Below are 23,289 nucleotides of genomic sequence, written 5' to 3' on the forward strand. Positions count from 1 at the left end.
ATAGAGTAATTTTTTTTGTGGAGACTGTAGGGTTTTCTACGCACACTAGCATGTCATCTGTGAATATTGGCAGTTTTACTTCCTGCTTTCCCATATGGATGCCTTTTATTACTTCTTCTTGTCTAATCGTTGTGGCTGCAACTTCCAGTACTATGTTGAATAGAAGTGGTGAAAGCACCTCGTCTTATTCCTGATCTTAGTGGGAAATCTTTTAGTTTTTGCCCGTTGAGTAATGTTGGCTGTAGGTTTCTCATGTATGGCCTTTATTATGTTGAGGTATGCTCCCTATATTCCCACTTTGCTGAGTGTTTTTATCACAAATGGGTGCTGTACCTCATCAAATGCTTTTTCCGCATCTATTGATATGATCATGTGGTTTTTGTCTTTCATTTTGTTTACGTTGTGTTATGTTTATGGATCTGAGAATATTGTACCATCCTTGCATTCCTGGGATGAATCCCACTTGATCATGGGTGTATGATCTTTTTAATGTATTGCTGGATCTGGATTGCCAATGTTTTGTTGAGGATGTTAGCATCTATGTTCATCAGAGATATTGGCCTGTAGTTTTCTTTCTTTGTTGTGTCTTTACCTGGTTTTAGAATTATAATAATGCTGGTCTTGTAAAAAGAGTTTGGGAGTCTTTCTTATTCTTGAATTTTTTGGTATAGCTTGAGAAGGATAGGGGTTAATTCTTCTTTGAATGTTTGGGAAAATTCATTTGTGAAGCCATCTGGTCCAGGGCTTTTGTGTGCTGGGAGTTTTTTGATTACTGTTTCAGTTTTGCTAGTTGTTATCGGGCTGTTCAGGCTTTCTGCTTCTCTTTGATTCAGTTTTGGGAGATTGTTATGTTTACAGAAATTTGTCCATTTTGCCTAGGTTATCCAGTTTCTTGACATATAGTTGTTCATAGTAATTTCTTACAGTCCTTTGTATTTCTGTAGTATTGTTTGGTTGTTACTTCTCTTTCATTTCTGATTTTATTCATTTGGGTCCTCTCCTTTTTTTTTTCTTGATGAGTCTGGTTAAAAGTTTGTCAATTTTGTCTATCTTTTCAAAGAACCAGCTCCTGGACTCATTGATTCTTTGTATTGTTTTTTTAGTCTCTATGTCATTTAATTCTACTCTAATCTTGATTATTTTCTTCCTTCTACTCACTCTGGGCTTTGTTTGTTGTTGTTCCTCTAGTTCTTGTAGATATATGGTTAGGTTGTTTATTTACTATTCTTTCTGTCTTCTTTAGGTAGGCCTATATTGCTCTGAACTTCCCTCTCAGGACTGCCTTCACTGTGTCCCATAGGTTTTGGATTGTTGTATGTTCAGTTTCATTGGTTTCCAGATACGTTTTTATTTCTTTCTTGATCTCATTGTTAACTCTTTCATTATTTAATAACATGTTATTCAACCTCCATGTATTTGAATGTTTTTGAGTTTTTTCCTTGAGGCTGGTTTCTAGCTTCAAGCCATTGTGATCTGAGAAGATGCTTTATATGATTTCAATTTTCTTGAATTTGTTAAGGTTTATTTTCTGTCCTACAATGTGACCTATCTTTAAAATGATCCATGTGTATTTTAAAAGGATGTATACTTTGTTTCTTTGTGAGTAAATATTAATTAAGCTATTTGATCTAAAATGTTGTTCAGTGCCACAATATCCTTGTTGATTCTTTGGAAGATCTATCCATTGTTGACAATGGGGTGTTAAAATCCCCTCCAATGACTGTATTGCTGTTGAGCTATTTCTTAAAGTCCTCCCAGATTTTCCTTATGTATTTAGGTGCTCCTATGTTGGGTGCTTATATGTTTACAAGGTTATATTCTCTTGTTGGACCACTCCCTTAAGCACTGTGTAGTGACCTTCTTTGTCTCTTGTTATGGCCTTGGTTTTGAAGTCTATTTTGTCTGATATAAGTATTGCTACCCCAGCTTTTTTTTCATGTCCATTTTCTTGGAATATTTTTTTCCATCCCTTCACTTCCAGGCTGTGAAGATCTTTTGTTCCGAGGTGGATCTCTTGTAGATAGCATATATGCAGGTTATGCTTTCTTGTCCACTCAGCTACCCTATGCTTTTTGCTTGGAGCACTGAATCCATTTAAATTTAAGGTTATTATTGATAGGTACTTGGTCATTGACATTTTCCCCCTTTTTTTCCTCTCTCTCTTTCTTCTTCTTAAAGCAGTCCCTTTAGCATCTCTTGCAGTGCTGGCTTGGTGAAAGTGTACCCTTTTAGCCGCCTTTTGTCTGGAAATCTCTTTATTTCACCTTCCATTTTAAATGAGAGCATTGCAGGATAGAGTAGTCTTGGTTGCAGTTCCATGCTTTTCATTACCTGGAATATTTTGTGCCAGTCCCTTCAGGCTTATAGAGTTTCTTTGAGAAAACAGCTGATGGACTTATTAGAGCTCCCTTTTATGTTACTGGCTGTTTCTCCCTTGCTGCCTTTAAGATTCTCTTTGTGTCTTTAAATTTGCCATTTTAATTATAATATGTCTTGGAGTGGGCCTCTTTGGGCCCGTCTTGATTGGGACCCTCTGTTCTTCCTGAACTTGTGTGACTTTTCCCCTCATCAAGTTAGGGAAGTCCTCTGTCATTATTTTTTCAAATAGCTTTTCTATCCCTTGCTCCTTTTATTTTTCCTGTGGTATTCCTATGATGCAAATGTTGTTACATTTCATGCTATCCTTAAGCTGTCTTAAACTGTCCTTGTTCCTTTTGACTTTTTTTGTTTTGTTGCTCAGACTGGGTGTTTTTTTCTACCTTGTCTTCCAGCTCACTAGTTCAGTCCTCTGCTTCATCTAGACTGCTTTTAATTTCTTCTAATGTATTCTTCATTTCCTTCTGGCTCTTATTCATAGCGTCTGTGTCCTTTTCACGCTGTTGTAGTTTCCACTAAGTTCCTTGTAGCTCCCATAAATTTCCTTGTAGTTTTCACTGAGTTCCTTAAATATCCTTATAACCATTATTTTGAACTCTATGTCTGAAAAATTGCTTGTCTCAATTTCACTTAGCTTTTTGGGGGGGAATCCTCCTTTCCTTTCAATTGGGGATTGTTTCTGATTTTTTTTAAAGAGTTAATTTATTTAATTTTAGAGAGGTAAGGGAGAGAGAAAGAGAGGAAGAGAAACATCAATGTGCGGTTGCCTCTCACATGCCCCCCACTGGTGACCTGGCCTGGTGACCCAGGCATGTGCCTTGGCTGGGAATCAAATGGGTGACCCCTTGGTTCACAGGTAAACACTCAGCCCGCTGAGCCACATAAGCCAGAGCTTGATTGGGGGTTATTTCTTTGTCTCCCCATTTTAAGTAATTCTTTTTGTTTGTTTTGCTTCTCAGAGTGCTCTGCTTTGACTGCCTTGTCTTCATGGGGTGAAGTTCTGTGGGACTCAGTGATACAGTCTTTTTGATCACCTGATCTAGTTGCCTTGGGGCTACCATGTATTCAGTTTATATGGGTTTTCTTGCTATACTTGGGCTTTGATTGTTGATGGCTCATTCATTGGTGGGTTCTCCCATTTGGCTGACTGAGAGTCAAAATCCCCACCATGCCTTGTATGCTGTTGTACAGGTATTGGCAGAAAAAAGCAAAACTACCTAAAAACCAAACCTATGCCAATAAAAATACCGTACCACATCAGAAATATCAACAGCAAATGAGCAGATTAATAAAGGTAATGAAGGAAACAAATTAAGAGTAGTATAAGTTAGGAAAAAGGAATATGAAATGACTAAAGGAGAAAAATGATTTTGAGAGAAAAGAGAGAGGAGAAATTATAAGAGTAGGGATAGAAACAAGGTGAAGAGAGGGAGAAAATAAAATTTAAAACATAAGTAGAAAAGGAAAGGTCAACGGCAAAATGGAGTAAGAAAAGGGAAGATATAACGTGAGGTCTGAAATAAAATTTAAAAAATAGTGAACCAATGGGAACAAAATTGAAGAGAAACCACAACAGGGTCTATAACAATGACAGCTGAGCAAAGATTAATAAAGGTGGAAAGAGAATAAGAATGTTATAAGAGATAAAAAGAGAATAAGAGATGTCTACAGTAAAGAAAAATGATTTTGAGAGGCTAGAGGGAGGAAAATTAACAAGAGTAAAGAATAGAATCCAAAGCTAAGGAAGGGAAAAAAATAAAATTCCAAACTTAAATAAACAAAGGCAGGAGGAAGGCAAAATGGAGTAAGACAGGGAGGGAGTAATCTGTGAGATTTGAAGTAAAAAAAAAAAGTGAACAAATAAGAATAAAATTGAAGAAAAACAGCAAAACGACAATATCCACACCAAACAAGCAACAGTTAATAAAGGTGGAAAGACAATAAGAGTATTATAAGAAAGGGGAAAAGAATGTGAGCTGACTGAAGGAAAAAGTGATTTGGAGAGGATAAGCAGGAGAAGGAGCAGTGACAGTAAAGAACAGGCACCAGGCGTAGAAAGGAGGGGGAAAGTTTAAGGCTTTTTCTATAAGAAAGAGCAGGAAGAAGACAAAGTGGAGTAAGACAAGGGAGGGGTACAATGTGAGATTTGAAATAAAAATAAAATATATAAGAATCTAAATAAGAATAAAATATAGTGAATTAGTTGGAATACAATTGAAGAAAAAGAAATGTTAAAAGGCTATGTGAGAAAAAATAATGCAAAATCTGAAGAAGAATGAGGTGGAATTTGTCTCACAGAGTTTGGTGTTTGCCTTCTGTCTTCTCCTTCTGGGTCTGCCTTTGGCTTTTTGTCAGCTAAAGGTCCAGGGGGACCTTGAAAGGTCATCCAGCTTCTGGCAGCACTGCATGTATCACCTTTACCTGCCTCTAGAGGGGGCTTCTATTGCAACTGGAGTAGGAGACCCTTGAGTTTGTCATGGGAGGCGCTGTTCAGTCTTTTGGGGAAATTGTGGATGTGTTCCCCCTGCCTTTGCACCACCCATCTTGGTCTGTCCCAGCTTATTCCAATAATGTATAGTTTCTGATGATCTACCTGCCCATTTCAAGGGAGGGACCAATCTGTGTAAGGGGGTCAGCTCCATCCTACTTGGTGTGATGGCAGCTCTGTGTGCCAGCTGAGGCTGGGCAAAGCCCTGATTCCCCATTGCTGCACTGATTTCTGATCTCCCTGCCTTGCTGGCCTCAGCGGAATAGCACCCTAGGAATTAGTGTATTTTGTCTTCCTGAGAGCAGTATAAAATGCACCCTTGTGACGTTTCTCTTCCTGCCTTTCTCCTGCGGATGTGCACCCTGCAGGGGGTTCTTGAGCCTGTCCTGCCTGTTCTGCAGAGCTTCCCCATTGGATCCCGTGCTTGCAGTCCTGCAGGAGGTGGGGGCTGGGTACTCCTTCCCTTCCCAGAGGTTTGAATTCTGCAGGGGAAGAGGGTTATGCCTGGCTATAAATAATCTCAGGTGCTCAAATGTTGCCCATCTAATTCCTAGCCCACTGCCCTTGCAGTAGACACAGTACCTAATTCTCCATTTTGCACAGACCCCGGCTTGCTAGCCACACTGGGCTTGGGCCCAGAAACCCCTTGGCTGCCTAACTTTCTGATCTCTGCCCAGCTGTATTCAGTGGGAGCAAACTGTGCTTCAATTTTGTTCCATTGCTGGCAGGGCAGCTACGCTGGGGTCCCTGCCCCGAATGCTTCAGCTCCTTTTAACTAGTCTCTCTGTGGCAGTCCCACTGCAGTAGTGAGTCCCTGTCTAGTTTTCCATGCACACCACCTCTCCAAAAAGCCAAAAGTCTCTCATGGTCATGGCTGGCCACAGTCTTTCTCCACCCAACCGAGGTGCGGCCCCTGATCCTTTTGGGAGATAGAGTCCCCCTCTCTCTCTCTGACACTCTCCCTGTTGGCATTTGGTGCTGCCGCTGTGGACATGCTGCTCCCCGTATGTGTGTGTAGCCTGGATCTCCCCAACTTTGTATATCCTCCTGGTCACTTCTGGCCCAGGTCTGTGGATTCCCTGTCCTGGGAGGGGAGGGATCCACAAAGCTGTGATTTCTGACTAGTCTCTCCACGGTTGCAGGTGCCACACATGGTGCATTTCCCCTTTACCTTATAAAATCTCCTTACCACCCATTGTGAAGCGTCTTCTGTACTCCTTGGCTTCCAAACTTCTTTTCAGCTAAGATCAATTAATTTTTTCAGAAGATCAGCCAAGAATCCAATTTGGGGATAAGAGCACATGGACTCAGCTTCCACCTACTTGGCCTCCATCTTCTCCTCTCATCAAAACAGCTTTTGAACTCATCAATTTTGATACCTTTTAGTGCTTTTAGTTTTTTGTTTCACCTCTTTCGCATCAGCAAAATGTTTCCCTTTGAGGACTTTTTCCATCTGGGGAAACAAAAAAGAAACATTGCTTGGGGCAAGATCAGGTGAACAGGGAGGGTAGGGCACAGGGGTCATACCTTCTTTGATCTACAACTGCTGAACACTCAGCCCAGTTTGGGCAGGTGTGCTCATAAATCACCCCTCATGAAATGGGCAAACGCATTGAAAGAGCCTTCCAAAAAACTTCACTGAAGCTGAATGCAGCCTCTCACAACGCCAGCTGGTACAGTGATACAGATGGGCTTCTAAACACTCACCTAGAGGGGGAAGCCTGTACCACAAGGGGCCTGCCTTCCAGGAAATTCTGTTTTGGGGGGATATATACAGGGTCTGGCACAAATAATGCCCGTTTTAATCACAAAATCTTTTATTACAAAATCAAAAGCATGTAATTCTATGACATAACAATATGACACTCAAGCACACTATATGACATTTTAGGTGAAATGTTCAAATTAAAACTATAAATTATTACACCCATATTATTGTCCTACCAACCACACTCAAGCAGGCCTTACTTCTGCAGGACCCAGTATATCACAACTTATTTATTCATTCATCCATTTGATGGATACTTTGGTTGTTTCCATGTCTTGGCTATTGTGAATAATGCTACTTTAAACATGGGGGTGGAGATATCTTTTTGAGTTAGTGTTTTCATTTCCTTTGGATATATTCCCATGTCCAGCTTCAACATAGAGAGTTTTGAACATACACAAAACAAACTACTGTAACGAACCCCCGTGTATCCACCACGCAGTTACAATAACCATCAACCCTCTGTCAGTTCTGCTCCATATACATTCCTGTCCACTCTCCCCATCCTCTATTATTGTGAAGCACATTTCAGATATCACACTAATTCATTTGTAAGTATTTTAGTATGTAGCCCTAAAAGATAAGGAGTGTTTTTTTTTAAATAAAACATAACCACAAGCCCTGGCTGGCGTAGCTCAGTGGATTGAGCATGGGCTGCAAACCAAAGTGTCGCAGGTTCGATTCCCAGTCAGGGCACATGCCTGGGTTGCAGGCCACAGCCCCCAGCAACTGCACATTGATGTTTCTCTCTCTCTCTTTCTCCCTCCCTTCCCTCTCTAAAAATAAATAAATAAAATCTTTTAAAAAAAAACATAACCACAAAACTAGTATCAACATTTAAATAATAACAATAATTCTTTAACACAAAAAATCAACGTTAGTCAACGTTCAAATTACTTTGCTACCTTTTAGTGCAATTGTACTCAGCAATGAGCCTGTATAGATACTTTGCTCCTGAATGTTTACTATAGAGATTCTACAGCGCAGTTATGAAGACACTTTCTGATTTGGTCAGTGAGCAGTCATAAAATTTGCTTTCATGTCCTCAGGCAAGTCTCCACCTGTCTAAATCTTCCCCATTCTGCAGCTACCATATTCAAGTCTACCCTCCCCCAGGAAGCCTCCCCTGACCACCTCTCTGATTCACTACCCAGCTCCTGTGGCACGTGGCCAGACTGTCATGTATGGTGTCACTTCTCATGCTTGTAACCTGTGCGGAAGACAGGGTCACGTGTGCTATATTTTTGTATGACAGACTGAGTCTGCCATGTTGTGGGGAGATAGCCCCTGTATACTTCAAGAATTTAGTGAGGGCCAAATGAAGTAATATATGAGAACTTTTTTAATAACCTACATAGCAAAATTGTAAGGGATTTTGTTGTTGTTTACTTGTTGGCATAACTGCTGTATAAATTAGTCTTAGACTGTGATCTCTGTGAGGGCAGAGACCCATGTTCCCAGAGCCTATCACAATGCCTAACAGTAGGCTTCCAATAAATATTTGTTGATTTAATTTATTATCCGAATGATTTAGCAAGTTTCCTCATATCTATTAAATAATATAAAATAGAAATGATAAAGTTAAAGACCTACAGGAAAAGGTTAAACTTTACCAAAAAATTTTATTTGATTTTTTTCTCCTTCACAAATCTGATAGGTTTATCTCAACATGTAGTTACCAACTATAAGCAAGTAATTCAACTCTTGGAGGAGGGAATAGCAAACAGGTAACAGATTTGTTTGTCCCTGTCATTCTTTGCAGCCTCATTTTCCAGCCCTGTGTTCTCCTCCCTCTTTGGCATGTGTGCGGTGCCTGTCTCTGCAGCTCCCCGCGTTCATAGTCAGGAGGCTTTTCTCAGACCAGTGATGTACCCACAGTAAGCTGCACTGACTTAAGATTTAGGAATCTTCTCACTAATAATGAGATGGTCTTAAACTAAAGAATTATTGACTTAGATTTAGATGGAGGGAAGGCTCTCCTGACTTCACATTGGAATGAATTTCTAAGGGAGACTGTTAATTCCATCTGGCTTAAGCTTGACCTTGACATAATTCCAGATCTCATTTCAAAGGTCTTCTGGGACCATGAGATTAATATTCTATGTTTAATCACAGCTTTCTCTGTCTTCGAGCCTTCTTCTACAACAAGTTCTTTACCTCCCTTTGTCTTATTTAATGGGTCTGTCTTTCCAGGCTGAGTGTTCTTTAGTATTCCCCTTTTCAAATGAGATTTTTGTTTCTGTTGCTTAAAAAAAGTTCTAATGTAGTTTAACATGAAGATACATTACCTTTTACTCTCAGATATCAGTAACTAGAGCACTGCTACTGCCCCCATTGACTGCTCTCCTAGGTGTACTGGACTAAATACGGATGCTTCATGATTCTCATCTGTGATCCTCAGCACTAACATTCTTGTGTTAGATCCTCAGAGACTCGCCGTGCATAAACAATGTTCATTCTGATTTTCTTGCCTTGTATACACAGAATCACAGCAGCCACCCATGTTCATGAGGCCAGCAGCAGATCCCATGCCATCTTCACTATCCACTACACTCAGGTGGGTTACTTCTTATACTTGGTGAGATTTCTTCTTTTCCTTGTCTCTTTTGACTTCATCCATCCACAGGTCTATTAAGCTGTGCACCCAGAAAGGGTAGAGGCATTTAATAAGACTAATCAAAATATCTTCTACTTACATTTTACTTTTAACATTTCAAAGCACTTTTATATCTATGTGATCAGTATGGCTATTTAAAACAAAAAGCAAGATTGAACTAAAACAAGCATTAAAATGAATGAGTAAAAGATTCACTTCTATTATGATAGAGTAAAAAGTCAATAAATTCTGTCCCCAAAAAGTAGCTGTAAAGCTGGACAAAACTGTGCAAAGAAACCATATAATGAACTAAGAAGCCTATATTCAAGAAAACTACAGAATTGCAAGTAAGAACAGCTCAAATGTATAGTATATTGTCTTGGACTGCTCCCATCCCTCCTCACCCCCAATCTCTGTCAATGAGGCAGTTCGATCAGGGGAGGGAAGGTTGTGCGAACCAGCAGTTTCATTGCTGCCACTCCCAGAGGTGCTGATTGGAGCACTGTCAGCTAAAGTGGTCATCTCAGTGGTAAGTGAATGAGGAGGGCCAGTGGCTCCGTTAGCCTGTGATTGGGGTCTGTTTCAGGCAAGAAATGAACTGGCAGATTATCTGGGGATTTAACAGGGGTTCAGAGAGATGACACAGCCATAGGGGCTTTTGATGAGATCCTCTCATACCCTGAGGAACCAAAGCTGTGCACACACAGCAGAGACTAAGCGGGCTCAAGCCAGCCACGCAACCCTGACTTGGCAGAATCTACACATGTGTACAGAGGAGACGCAAGAGGGCCCTGTGGCTAGTGGATGATGGGGTGAACTTAAAAACTGCTAGAACTTTTCATTTATTCCCCAGCTCACACATAGATCCATCAACAGAGAAGAAGTCTTGTTGGCTCAAGGTATTTGGTGACAACTTCTGACCGATCTTTGGCTGGACACTAAGCTGTGCAGACACAGGTTGGCCCCTAAGAAGCCAAGCTTACAACTGAAAATGACTATGGAAAAAAACTGCAGAGACTGCTTTGGCTGCATACTGTGGGAGAGACAGATTTTAAAGATTTAGTCCAGGCAAGTTACCAAACAAAACAACCAACACTACCACCCTCAATAAGAAAAAAATCAGAATCCAGAGTTTTTACAGTATATTATCTAAAATATTTAGTATTCAACCAAAAATGATTAGACGTAGAAAAGCAAACATGAAAGTGTGAACCATGCTTAAGAAAAAAAACAGCCAATAAAAAACAGGCTCTAAGTGCCCCAGATGTTGGATTTAGCATACAACAACTCCAAAGCAGCTAATATAAATGCATTTAAAGAACTGAAAGAAACAATTTTAAATAATTAAAGGAAACCCCTCACTGATGTGGTTCAGTGGGTTGGGCATTGTCCTGCAAAGAGAAATGTTGCCGGTTCAATTCCCAGTTGGGGCACATGCCTGGGTTGGGATTCTTTCCCTGTGGGGGTGCACGCAAGCAGCAACCAATTGATGTTTCTCTCTCACATCAGCATTTCTCTCCTTCTCTTTCTCCCTCCTCCACCCGCCTCTAAAGTAAATAAATAAAATCTTAACAAAAAGAATGAAAGGAAAGCATGATGACAATGACTTTAGGGGATTTTGCTAAAATGATATAAATTATTTTCTTAAATGAGGATTAGAATCCAAATGTACAATAATTGAAATGAAAAATTCATGGTAGAACTCAACAGCAGATTTGAGATGGCAGAAGAATTTGAAGAAGACAAGTAAAATATGAAGAAGAATGAACAGAGACACTCAGACCTGGGGAACAGAGTCAGGTCTGCCAACAGCAGTGTAACGGGAATTCCAGAGAGAGAGAACAGGGAATGGTCATAAGAGAACTTTGAAATATAATGGACAAAAAAATCCCCAAATTTGTTCAAAATCATTAATTTACAGATCTAAGATGCTTAAGAACTGCAAGTAAAATAAACCCAAAGAAAGAGCCATGCCCAGACTCATCACAAACTTTTGAATGAAAAAGGGAAACTCTTGAGCAGCTGGAGAAAAACGACTCACAATGTACAGGAGAACAATTATGTGATTAATGGCTGACTTGTCATCAGAAACATTGGACCCAAGAAAATAGACTGATGAAAAAAAAGTAAAGCTGTCAACCAAGATTTATATGTGCAGCAAAACTAGCTTTCAAAAGTGGAGATGAAATAAGAACATTCCTACATTGAATAAAGAAAAAAAAGACAGAATTATTGCGAGCAGCCCTACCTTACAAGAACACTAAATTAAATATTTCAGACTGAAAAAAAGTGATGTAGTCTTTCTCATTTCCTTTAATGTCATTAAAATAATCAAATTGTATACAACAATAATATAATGCTATGTTACTGTACATCATATATATATACTCACACACACATTGTCCTACTTGTGACTAACAGCATAAAGTAGTGAGCAGAAAAAGAAGATATATTGGAGTAAAGTTTCTATATTCTAGTTAGAAATAAGTTAGTATTATTTTGAAGTCAATCATGGTAAGTTAAGATGCATATTCTGATATGGAGAGCAGGAAAGTAGCTAAAGTAGCACTAAGAAAGTAGTTCAAGATTGTAATTTTAAAATCAGGAATTAAAATAGTACACTAAAAATACTTATTTAACACTCAGAAGGCAGAGAAAGAACACAAGGACAAAACATCATGAATCATATAGAAAATAAAGAGAAAAACAACAGATATGATTCTGACCACATAAATAATTACACTAAGTGTGAGTGGATGAGGGTACAAATTATCCGACTAAAAGCAAGACCCAAGTATATGCTGTCTGCAAAACACTCCTTAGATTCAAAGATACAAATAGGTTGAAAGTAAAAGGATGGAAAACGATCCACCATATAAATAATAGTCATAAGAGAGCAAGAGTACGTTATTAGTATCAGACAAAAAAATAGATTTTAAGACAAATATGAGAGAGATATTTCATAATGATAAAGGGTTTATACATCAAGAAGATACAGCAATTTTAAATGTATATGCTAGAAACACTAGAGACCCAAAGTGCAAAAGGAAAAATTTACAGAATTGAAAAGAAAATAAACAGGCAATTCAATAACAATAGTTGGAGATTTCAATGATCCTCTTTGAAAATTGGTAGAACAACTAGAAAAAAATCAGTAAGGATATAGATTTGAGCAACATTATCAACCAATGTGATCTTACATGCAAAGACTCCTCCACTTAACATCCATAGAACATGCATTTCCTAGTGCACATAGAACATTCTCTAGGATAAACCATGCATAGCACAAAGCTAAGCAATCAAGCTAGCCTGGCATTAACAATAAGGTAGATAAATAGGTCAGTGGAACAGACAGAAGGGAGTCCAAAACAGACCCACACACGTATAAGCAACTGTCTTTTAACAAAGTGGTAAAAACAATTCAATAATGTCTAGCCTTTTCAACAAATAGCAGTAGGACAATTGAATATCCATATATGTAAAAAAAAAACTAAAGACAATTTTGATCCATACTTTGTACTTACCTAAAAATTAACTCAAACTGCATCATAGTCATAAATATAAAACAAACTATTAATCTTGTAGAGGATAATATGGGACAACCTTCGTGATCTTAGATTAGGCAAAGTTTTTTTTTTAGATATGACACTAACATTACAAATTGAACAAAAGAACAAATTGAAATTTGGAAGTGTTCAAAATTTAAAACTTCTGTTCTTTGATATACACTATTAGAGAGTATATTAGTATATTAGTCTTGAAACATGCAGTACCTGAGTGCTTAGGGGCACTGACCTCTTTTCCCTTAGATTGTCAGATTTTTTTTAAAAAATGACAACAGCTAACACAACAATAGCCACTCAGTGTGAATAAATCAAAATTATATATTTTTGTCAGATTGGCAAAAAATATATATTTTTTGGTATGCCACAGAATTTTAGTAATTAGTTTGTGTGTCCCATGACACAAAAAAGTTTGAGAATCGCTGCCCTAGCCAGTTAGCCTGATGTGACTCAGGTTAACGAGAGACAAGCCAAACCTCCACAGGGGCCCAGCCTGCTGTGAGAGTCAGAGTCCCCTGGAGGGGACTGGGTGATTTGCCTGCTAAATTGTATTGAAATTCTTTGTGCCCTGAAAATTGTGCTCAGAGGACATTGCAGGGATTTGCTCCATTTTTCTGTGGAAGCCTTGCTCATATTTTTAGTGGAGTAACTACCGTGAACTTACTGATTGTATCAGATATTGAGATCTCATCTGGTACATCCGAATACAGATTTTTTTGAATGAGCTGGCTAAAAAATCCAAAATGTCACCTTGGTTAGGAGGGTGTCTAAGGGGGAAAGAAACTATGTCCTTCCAACTGGTAAGCTTTAAATGTATTTTCTACCTTAGGCAGTTCTGGAGAACAACCTCCCCTCTGAAATCTCCAGCAAGATCAACCTTGTGGACCTAGCAGGCAGGTAATTAGGATTTCAAAGCCAAGGGGGAATGACTTCTTGGCAATGACCTTGTTCTTGTGCATTTTATAGGAACAAAACCTGTTCCAACCTTTTCATATTTCATTAATCTTGAGGAAATTACAAAAGAAACATTCTTTGAATGCTAAATTAAGAAATTATAGCTTCTAGGAGTCAAAAGTTCCATGCCAGGGGTTCTCAGTCTTAGCTGTTCATTAAAATCACTAGGATCTTTTGAAATTCCTGATGCCTAAGCTGCACATTAAATTAAATAAAGCTGTGCTAATATAATTATTGTAAATGAGTATTACATGTAGCTGAAAGAACTACACGTAATACTCTGGCAGCCAAAATAAAAACAAGTGTAATGAATTGTTTGATTTTTAATGCTTGAGAAGCAGAAGAATGACAGTTCATTACAAGAGTTCAAGTCTGAAAGGGGTTTATTATGCACGATGTGCAGCATTAGTGGGTAGTACCTTTGTGCAATATCGTAAGGATAGTGTTGCCTTGTTTGCTTTTGTTTTTCTGTTTACTGACTGTTTTAGTGAAAGAGCCGACCCCAGTTACTGTAAGGACCGGATTACGGAAGGAGCCAATATCAACAAGTCCCTTGTGACTCTAGGAATCGTCATCTCCACCTTAGGTAATTGGCTGGTGACGGGTCATCAGAGAGGGAGGGGGCTTTGGAGAGTAACTCATGCATTTTCCTTTTGTCGAAATGGGGTAGATGCAAGGTCCTTTGTGACATAGTTACCTTCTGGTTTGGGGCATCAAAATGGATATTTATCTGTGTTTTATAACACAACTTGGCCATCATCCCTGTACTCTCATTTGAGAAAGGAGACTAAAAAATTGTGTGGCTCAAATATTCCATGTCCTGAGTCCAAAGTCTAATTGAGGGCTCAAAGCTTAAGCATCCTGTCACATGCAGAAACAGATTAAGGAGTGTGGTACTTCAGTCTTTACTTTCCAACCCTTGTTTTCTTTTCATGCATTTGTGTCAATTTCTTTTTTCTTCCACTTTTATTATGTTTTGTCTTTTAAGCCCAGAACTCTCAAGTTTTCAGCAGCTGCCAGAGCCTCAACAGTGTGACCAGCACCGGTGGTGATGGCGGGATCCCTGGCTCTCCTGGGACCAGTGGTGGAGGGGGCCCCTCCCGGAGGCAGTCTTACATCCCATACCGGGACTCCGTGTTGACCTGGCTGCTGAAGGACAGCCTTGGAGGCAACTCCAAAACCATCATGGTTGCCAGTGAGTGCTGTGCTGGGGCTGGTTCTGTGTTGGGACTGGTACTGTGCCTCAGAGACAGGGCCGTGGCCCCCCATTTCGTCATGGGTCTCTTAGAGGGCTTGGCTTGTTTTTTAACTTTCTCCTTGTACCTCAGCCGTGTCTCCTGCACACACTAGCTACAGTGAGACCATGAGCACGCTGAGGTATGCCTCCAACGCCAAGAACATCATCAACAAGCCACGGGTAAATGAGGTGAGACCTTCACCTAAAGTCCTGACCTGTTATACTTTACACAAAGCTCTCCCTGTTTTATTCCCCTCATTGATGTCTTTCTTTTTGTACTTGCCCCAACTTGCCAAACTTGTTCTCTGAATGATAATGGAGTGAAATTCTTCTAGTGTTATACTCTTCTCTCATATCTCTACCGACTTCATTTATAACCTTTTATGAATAATTTATTTTAGATATTTCTCTAAGACCATTCCTTCTAACATCCTTGGTGTACTATTATCACTCAAAGACAAAATTATTTAAAAATTTCTGTATTCACTAATTTTATTCCGAGTTTATGTTGATGTATGCTTATATTTTTTTCTATGCTAATTGTCATTATGCCTCTCTTTTGGGCTATAAGAGGCATGTAGTAAATTCATTAGTTTTGAATGCTCAGTAATAATGAGAATATTCCAAAAATTCCTACCTGCTTTGTAATGTCAGTGACTGGTTGCAGAGCAGGGATTGAAACCAGTGGCTGGATAGGTCTAGCCCATCTACGGACTACTTTAAAAGGCAGTGGAATTAGACACTAAGCTTAGTGACCACACCGAGAGGTTAGCACCTGCTGTCTGTGCATGCCCCGCCTTCGTGTCACCTGCCTGCCCTCCTGCTCTAGGACAGCGACTCAGACTTCAGTGGGCGTCTGAACCTCCTGGAGGTTCATTAAACCACAGCTGGGCCCCAGCCCTCAAGAGTTTCTGATTCAGCAGGTGCTGGGTAGGGACAGAACTTGTATTTCTTTTTTTTTTTTTTTTAATATATTTTATTGATTATGCTATTACAGTTGTCCCATTTCCCCCCTTCTCTCCCCTCCACCCTATACCCCCCTCCCACCCACATTTCCCCCTTTAGTTCATGTCCATGTGTCATACTTATGAGTTCTTTAGTTTCTACATTTCCCGTACTATTCTTGCCCTCCCCCTATCTATTTTCAACCTACATTCTATGCTACTTATTCTCTATACCTTTTCCCCCTCTCTCTTCCTCCCACCCACCCCCCTGCTGCTAACCCTCCATTTCTGTGGTTCTGTTCCTGTTCTAATTGTTTACTTAGTTTCTTTTGGTTTTGCTTTAGGTGTGGTTGTTAATATTTGTGAGTTTGCTGTCCTTTTACTATACATGTCTTTTCTTTATCTTCTTTCCTGAGATAAGTCCCTTTAGCATTTCATAAAATAAGGGCTTGGTGATGATGAACTCCTTTAACTTGACCTTATCTGAGAAGCACTTTATCTGCCCTTCCATTCTAAATGAGAGCTTTGCTGGATAGAGCAATCTGGGATGTAGGTCCTCGTCTTTCATGACTTGGAATATTTCTTTCCAGCCCCTTCTTGCCTGTAAGGTCTCTTTGGAGAAATCAGCTGACAGTCTGATGGGAACTCCTTTGTAGGTTACTGTCCCCTTACCTCTTGCTGCTTCTAGGATTCTCTCCTTCGTTTTTACCTTGGCTAATGTAATTATGATGTGCCTTGGTGTGTTTCTTCTTGGGTCCAACTTCTTTGGGGCTCTCTGAGCTTCTTGGATTTCTTGGAAGACTGTTCCCTTTGCCAGATTGGGGAAGTTCTCCTTTATTATTTGTTCAAATACGTGCTCAATCTGTTGCTTTTCTCCTTCCGATTCTGGTACCCCTATAATTCGGATACTGGAACGTTTAAAGGTGTCCTCGATGCTCTTAAGCTTTTCCTCGATTTTTTGAATTCTTATTTCATCATGCTTTCCTGCTTGGTTGATTCTATCTTCCTTCTGGTCCACTGTATTGTTTTGAGACTCATATTCCTTCCTTTCACTATTGGCTCTCCTCCGTGTGTCTTCCTGCATCTGTTTTATGGTAATCTGCATTCTTTCATCTAAATTTCGTCCAAAATCAACCAGTTCCGTGAGCTTTCTGATCACCAGTGTTTTGAACTGTGCATCTGATAGATTGGCTAATTCTTGGTCGCTCAAAAGGATGAGTCCTGGGGGACTGATCTGCTCTGTTGAAAACATATTGTTTTTTTCCCCCTGTCTCTCCTTTTTTTTTTTTCCGGTCTGGTTGCTCTAGTTACGGTGGGGGGCAGAGCCTTAGATGCTCACCAGGGCTGGGCACCCCAGTCGCTAGATTGTGACGTTATATGTGGGGGCGGGGCGGGAGCGGGAGCGGGGCAGGAGAAAACAATGGCGGTAGTTCCGTTCCCCTGGACTCAGACCCTTGTCTGGGCTTCTGGGCCGTGAGTTCTGCCCTGGTCCACAATCGCTACCCCTTTGGGTCTGCCAGCCGCAGCTTGCGTACTCAGGGATCACCGCTGCCTTCTTGCGCCCCGGGTGGCTGTCACGCCGATTTCGCGCCAAACCTTCCCCCGACCTCCGCACTCCGCCGACCCGAGCCAGCCCCGTGCCCGCCCGGCTCGTCTCCTCCTACCAGTCCGGATGAACGCGTCTACTTCAGCTTCTTGGCTGCCCGACTTCCATTCAGATAAATCCTCTGCCGGATCTCGGTGTTATTCTGATAGTAAATTATTGTTGTAAATTATTGGTTTTCTAATCTTGGTTGTACGAGGACATACGGTGCGTCCACCTATTCCTCCATCTTGCCGGAAGTGAGAACTTGTATTTCTAACAAGTTGTTAGTCCTGAGGCCACATTTAGGAAGACTGCCCCAGAAGGTAGTCCAAAGGAGTAATCTACTTCTTCCAAGCTAATTGCACGTAGCATCTCATAGCTGTTTGGAGTCTGCTATCCGTCAGTGGTGACTGCGTTCTCTGTGTTTCAGGATGCAAATGTAAAGTTGATCCGAGAGCTCAGGGAAGAGATTAGAAGACTGAAAGCCTTGCTGCTGAGCTTCGAACTGGTACGCAGGCAGCCAGAACGAGTGTGTGTTCGAGCCCCTTTTCTCCTGCGTAGACTCTAAGCCCCGCTTTGCTGTGTTCTCAGTGAAGTGACACGGGTGGAGCAGGGGCAGGTGCAAAGGCAGGAAGGGATCACTCTGATTTCCTGTGTAGCTTCAGGTGGGGTGGACATCCCCTCACTACATTATCTCTCATCCAAAGGGCATTTGCCCGCCTGGCCCTTATTCCGTGTGTGGGCAGATATGGGAATGGGCTCCTCCAGAAAAAGTTCTTTGAATTCACCTTCTTTGTGTCACTCTGAGCCCAAACACTTAGACTTCTGATTTGTTTATGATTTTAAAGATAAAGACTTTCCCTTGTCTGTGCCTTATCTTCCCTCACAAGAGTAAGGGTGGGACCCGCTGAGTACATCTCTCTCTTTGTGCAGAGAAACTTCAATGAGGAGAAGGACAGAAACCTGCAGGAGCTGGTCCTCCAGAATGAATCAAAGGTGGGTATGTGGGGTGGGCCCAGCTGTGCTTCACACCACCCGCTGTCATTCCCGGGCCAGGGCTGCTCCCTCGACAGGACAGAGGGGTTCTGTCCAATTTAGAGACAGTTTTTGCCACCATTGAGTCTCGAATGGGGATTCATTTGTCTGGAAGGCTGTTGACCAGCCTTCTGATTATTCTGTTTTCTCAGAAATTCATGGTAACTCCCTTTGGATAGTGACAATAGCTTAGAAACTAAAACGTACTTTCCAATCAGTAAATCAACTGACCAACATGCATTCACGAAGTACCAGATAGCTCATGATGCTGCAAAAGACACAGTGTAGTCCCTGTCTGCAAGCAGCTTGCAGTAGAGTTGGAAACACATTTAGAGAATGGTTAAATGCAATAAACCGTATGAGTTAGATGGAAGAGCTTAGAGAAGGAAGGAAGAAAGCATGATGGCTTGGAATTTTCAGGGCAGGCATTATATTGCTGGAGCGGAAAGTCAGACATCTTGAAGTAGACCTTGACGATAGTAGCTTGTTAGGTATGTGGAAGGGGTAAGGAATTCAGGGCGAGAGAGGGAAGCATAAGTGAAGGCATGGGACTGAGAGAATGAACTGGTGTGGGAGGCCATGGGGCAGCTCACAGTGGGAGGAAGACTAGGCTGGCTGGAGCGTCGCTGGTTCAGTTCCCAGTCAGGGCACATGCCTGCGTTGCAGGCCAGGTCCCCAGTATGGGGCACGTGAGAGGCAACCACACATTGCCGTTTCTCTCTCTCTACCCTTCTCTAAAATAAATAAATAAATAAATAAATAAATAACATTTATGACATTTTTTTCCAATAAAAAACAATACATGCTTGTTGCAGAAAACTTTGAAAATAATATTTCTGGGGGAGTTTCTAGTTTTGAAAGTAATACTTGCTTCTCGAAGAAAACTTTAAAAACACAGGGATCTCACAGAGGGGGTGCAAGGGCCCCTGTGGGGCTTTCAACAGTAACAGGAGGAGGGTAAGGAAGTGATATGGGCGCAGGGAGGGAGCAAGCCAGGAGGACGTCTGGTCGGCTTCTCGTGCAGAGCCTCTGAGGGCGCCTCCTCCCTCTCTGCAGATAGACTGGCTGACCCAAGACTGGGCCCAGAAGTGGGATGAGTGGAAGGCCCTGGTGGAGCATTACAGAGTGGACATCAACAAGGGGAGGGCTGGCGTTGTCATTGACTCCAGCCTGCCACACCTGATGGCCTTGGAGGAGGATGTGCTCAGCACAGGCGTCGTGCTCTATCACCTCAAGGTAAGTAGGCAGGGGCACTCCCTCTCTTGCTGAGCTACTGACCGCAGAGGTCAAGGAGGGGAAAGCCAGGGGCAGCAGCTACACCTGAGTGAACTTGACAGATGCTGCAATGCCACCTTCAGGTCGCCCCCAGGAAACTGGGCCAGCCAACCAGTTGTGAGCTGTTTCGCTTTTGTGTGAAGCGCAGAAAACTGGAAATCAGAACAATCATTTTTCTTTAGCTACCATTGCTCTTATATAATTTGCTTTTGTTCTCTGAGCCTCATCTTCTCATTTTAAAATGATAATGATGCTGCTTGTATTCCTTTTCTGGCTTCCCGAAACACAGGAATGCAGGCATGGAAGTGAAATCCTAACCTTAAAGCACCATTGGTACCTCTGAGCCGTGCCCATACAGGCTGCTCACAGATGGCTAAAGGGGGGATTGTCTGTGACTAGGCTCACTGGGGAAAGAAGGGAGGAGAGAAAGCAGGTAAAGAAAGCCTAGAGAAAGCGTGGGGGAGAGTCCGAGGAGCTGGAGGGGCTGGGGGCATTGGGGACAAAGCATGACTTGCAGCCACCTAGAAAAAACAGAATGAAGTTAAGGCCTTCCACAAAAGACCTGTCTCCCTTGGCTCTTCATCATCTGGAGGCGAGGTCCTCACTTCTAAATGAAACTGTTTGAGAGTTAGTGACTCATGGTAGATAGTCTTATATCCTGCCCTCCCCAAGAATGTCCTGCTGTGGAAGGACAATCTCTACAGATGACAGAATATATTTTACATGGCCAAAATCCCTATGCTCACTGAAAATCCAGTCCTCATTCTCAAAATTGTCCCCTGCTGACATTTAAAAGGAACAGCATTTATGGGGGATATGTAATGCTGCTATTATCCTTAGAGAAATTAGACTCCTAGTGCTGTAGTGCATGTGGTAGTGAGATTTTAGAAAAGCCCACCATGTTTAGAAAGTCTTACCCTGGCTGGTGTAGCTCAGTGGATTGAGTGCGGGCCTGCAAACCAAGGGGTTGCTGGTTCGATTCCCAGTCAGGGCATATACCTGGGTTGTGGGCCAGGTCCCCAGCAGGGGGCACCCAGGAGGCAACCACACATTAATGTTTCTCTCACTCTCTTTATCCCTCCCTTCCCCTCTCTCTAGAAATAAATAAAAAATAAAATCTAAAAAAAAAAAAAGAAAGTCTCTGTTCTTAGGATAAGCCCTGAGGGAGCTGTCAGAGACTGAGCCTCTCAGACAGAAAGGTAAAGAAGCTTATTTTCTGATACACAGAGTATAACTCTCAGTGAAAATGCCTTAGGCAGAAGGGGCTGTTACCTTCTCAACAGATCTAAATACCAAAGGCTGTGGATCCTTCAGATTGTCAGAACCAGAGAAAGGTTGGAAGTCAGGAAGAGACCAGGTGGATTAAAATGGTCAGTATTTGAATAGAATTGAGGTGATATATTGATTATATGTGGAGTGAGCGGATGAAGCTAGAAATCAAGTGGTAGAGCTTGGGGTAAGTGCAGAGGGTGAAAGGTCACGGCCGGCCTCATTTGAATGTAGAAGTGCTGGCTTTCCTTGCTGATGCAGTGCACTCCCGGCAGGGCACCCCCTGCTTGGCGCATTTCCAGTGAACCTGGGCCATGGGGTTCCAGGTGGTGCTAACCCTGCCATTTTTGTACCTATTTCCCTCTTTTTATTTGTTTACACCTGGCTTGGGTAGTAGTATAACAGTAATACTCAAGATTCTGTTTTGTTTGTTTGTTTGCTGACTTGATTACAGACCTGGAACTAGTCCCTGGCAATGTGCTGGGAGCTGTTTCCCCTTGGGCCACCTCCGCAGGAACCTTGGGAGGGAGGGGGCCAGGAGAAAGGATGCATAGAGCACAGGTTACTGGTATCCTGGACTTGGTCCTCCTGAGTGCTCAGTGCTGCTAACCTTCCCTGCATAAGAGGCAGAGGGGCAGCAACCACAGGCATCTGTTCAGTCCCTGTTAAACAGATGCCATCATGTTTTTTTGGTCATTTCTGCACTGCAGGTCTAGAAGTTGTGATAGGCTGTGGCCTTTATCCTTTGGGGAGGAATGTGCCTCTTCATCAGGGCTGACCCTGAACCCACATGAGGGGTCTTGACCCCTTTCCCTTGATCCTGTCTGGTGGTGCCTGGAGGCCAGTATCCATCGGTTGGTGTGACCCTTGTTGGCTGAGCAGAAAAGGCTGGGCTCTGGCCGTCTGTGGGTACGTGTGCGCAGGGGGCACAGAGCCTCATTCATCACTTTTAGGAGTCTTCCTTCTCACAGGCAGTTTTGGGGGCACTACAGAGATCACCCCTCTGGCTGCTAACAGTGAAGCCTAGTGTGGAACTCTGTCACCCTGTGGACCTCAGGTGGTGGGGAGGTGCTGTGCACGTTGGAAGAGCAAGGCTCAGGACCCAGAAACACCTGATGTCTAGGCAGAGCTCTCCTATTTATTTGTGGGTTCCCTGGGCGCCGTGTCCCCTGTCAGCTTCAGATTCCTTGTCTATAAAAGGAGGATAATAACACCTACATTTTGGGTTGTTAAGGATTAAATAAGAGATGTCTATAAAGCACTCGGCGCAGTGCCTGGGACATAGGGAGTGGTTATTCAGTGGGTGGTAAGCACACATCTGAACCCAGTGTCTCTGTTGCCACCTCCCCAGGCAAGGCTCTGTGGTCCAAAACGTTGCAATCGAAGGCCAGAAGGCCTTGTCTTCTACTAACCTTGTGATTCATTTATACTAACTCCCATTTCCCCCTCTTGTCTCATACTCTCTTCCAGTCCTTTTTGATTCTAGATGTGCTTTTCTCCTATTCGTGCTTTACCCTTCTTACAATCTGGTGTCTGTTAAACTTCATCTGCGGACCAAGAAGGTAAAAATCCTGAGCTCCCATACACCTCCACAGAACACGTGTGTCTGGGACTGCCTGGACCAAACTTGGGCCAGACGAACCTTAGTGCTTGGGAGAAAGCCATTCTGTGTGCCCGCTCCCTCAGACCAAAGAACCTCTGGCTGATGGCCGTGGCCGTTCCCTAGCTTCAGGCTGCAAGAGTTTGCCCACCCTTGTTGGACTTTGCAGAGATCTGGTGCTGCTTTGTCACGTATTTTTTGCCCCCACCTTCTCAGGGTCTTCCTGGCTGCAGAGTGAGTGGGCGTCGCAGTCAGAATAGCCTGGACCACAGTGGAGAAGCTGTGTGGACCAGCTGGGACCGGTGGGGGGTGACGCGGTGGTAACACTCAGTTGGGCGGGCTCTCCTTTGGGGGCAGGGCAGTCTCCCTTTTTAAGCTCATTTAATTGGCTTTGTTTTTCCCTGTAGGAGGGGACAACAAAAATAGGAAGGATTGACTCAGAACAGGAACAGGACATTGGTGAGTGACCGAGCATGTGGTCTGGCACTTTGTGGCAGGTACTCCTGCCTGACAGGTTTTTTCAGAGGAAGCCGATGGTGCTCTGAGAGGAAAGGATCTCTGGAGTCCTGAGGGGCTGTTCCCTTTGCTGCCAGGCTGGG

General features: G+C 42.3%; 1 protein-coding gene and 1 long non-coding RNA gene across 2 annotated transcripts in view; both read left to right on the plus strand.

Moving 5' to 3' along the window:
- The window catches only part of STARD9 (StAR related lipid transfer domain containing 9), a 114,723-nt gene that overhangs the window by 56,353 nt on the left and 35,081 nt on the right, over positions 1 to 23,289 (plus strand). Inside the window, exons 8-17 of the mRNA XM_028506373.2 lie at positions 8,290 to 8,359; positions 9,117 to 9,189; positions 13,621 to 13,688; positions 14,234 to 14,331; positions 14,734 to 14,940; positions 15,074 to 15,171; positions 17,942 to 18,019; positions 18,445 to 18,507; positions 19,603 to 19,782; positions 23,098 to 23,149. Coding sequence (XP_028362174.1) covers positions 8,290 to 8,359; positions 9,117 to 9,189; positions 13,621 to 13,688; positions 14,234 to 14,331; positions 14,734 to 14,940; positions 15,074 to 15,171; positions 17,942 to 18,019; positions 18,445 to 18,507; positions 19,603 to 19,782; positions 23,098 to 23,149 — 987 coding nt within the window. The remainder of the gene's footprint in view (positions 1 to 8,289; positions 8,360 to 9,116; positions 9,190 to 13,620; positions 13,689 to 14,233; positions 14,332 to 14,733; positions 14,941 to 15,073; positions 15,172 to 17,941; positions 18,020 to 18,444; positions 18,508 to 19,602; positions 19,783 to 23,097; positions 23,150 to 23,289) is intronic.
- LOC118501995 lies at positions 1,207 to 6,766 on the plus strand. Its single transcript, XR_004904667.1, has 3 exons — positions 1,207 to 1,599; positions 5,005 to 5,007; positions 6,756 to 6,766. It is a non-coding gene; the product is annotated as an uncharacterized LOC118501995 (long non-coding RNA).

Source organism: Phyllostomus discolor, chromosome 1 (genome assembly GCF_004126475.2).
Source record: "Phyllostomus discolor isolate MPI-MPIP mPhyDis1 chromosome 1, mPhyDis1.pri.v3, whole genome shotgun sequence".
In the NCBI taxonomy this organism is placed as follows: Eukaryota; Metazoa; Chordata; class Mammalia; order Chiroptera; family Phyllostomidae; genus Phyllostomus; species Phyllostomus discolor.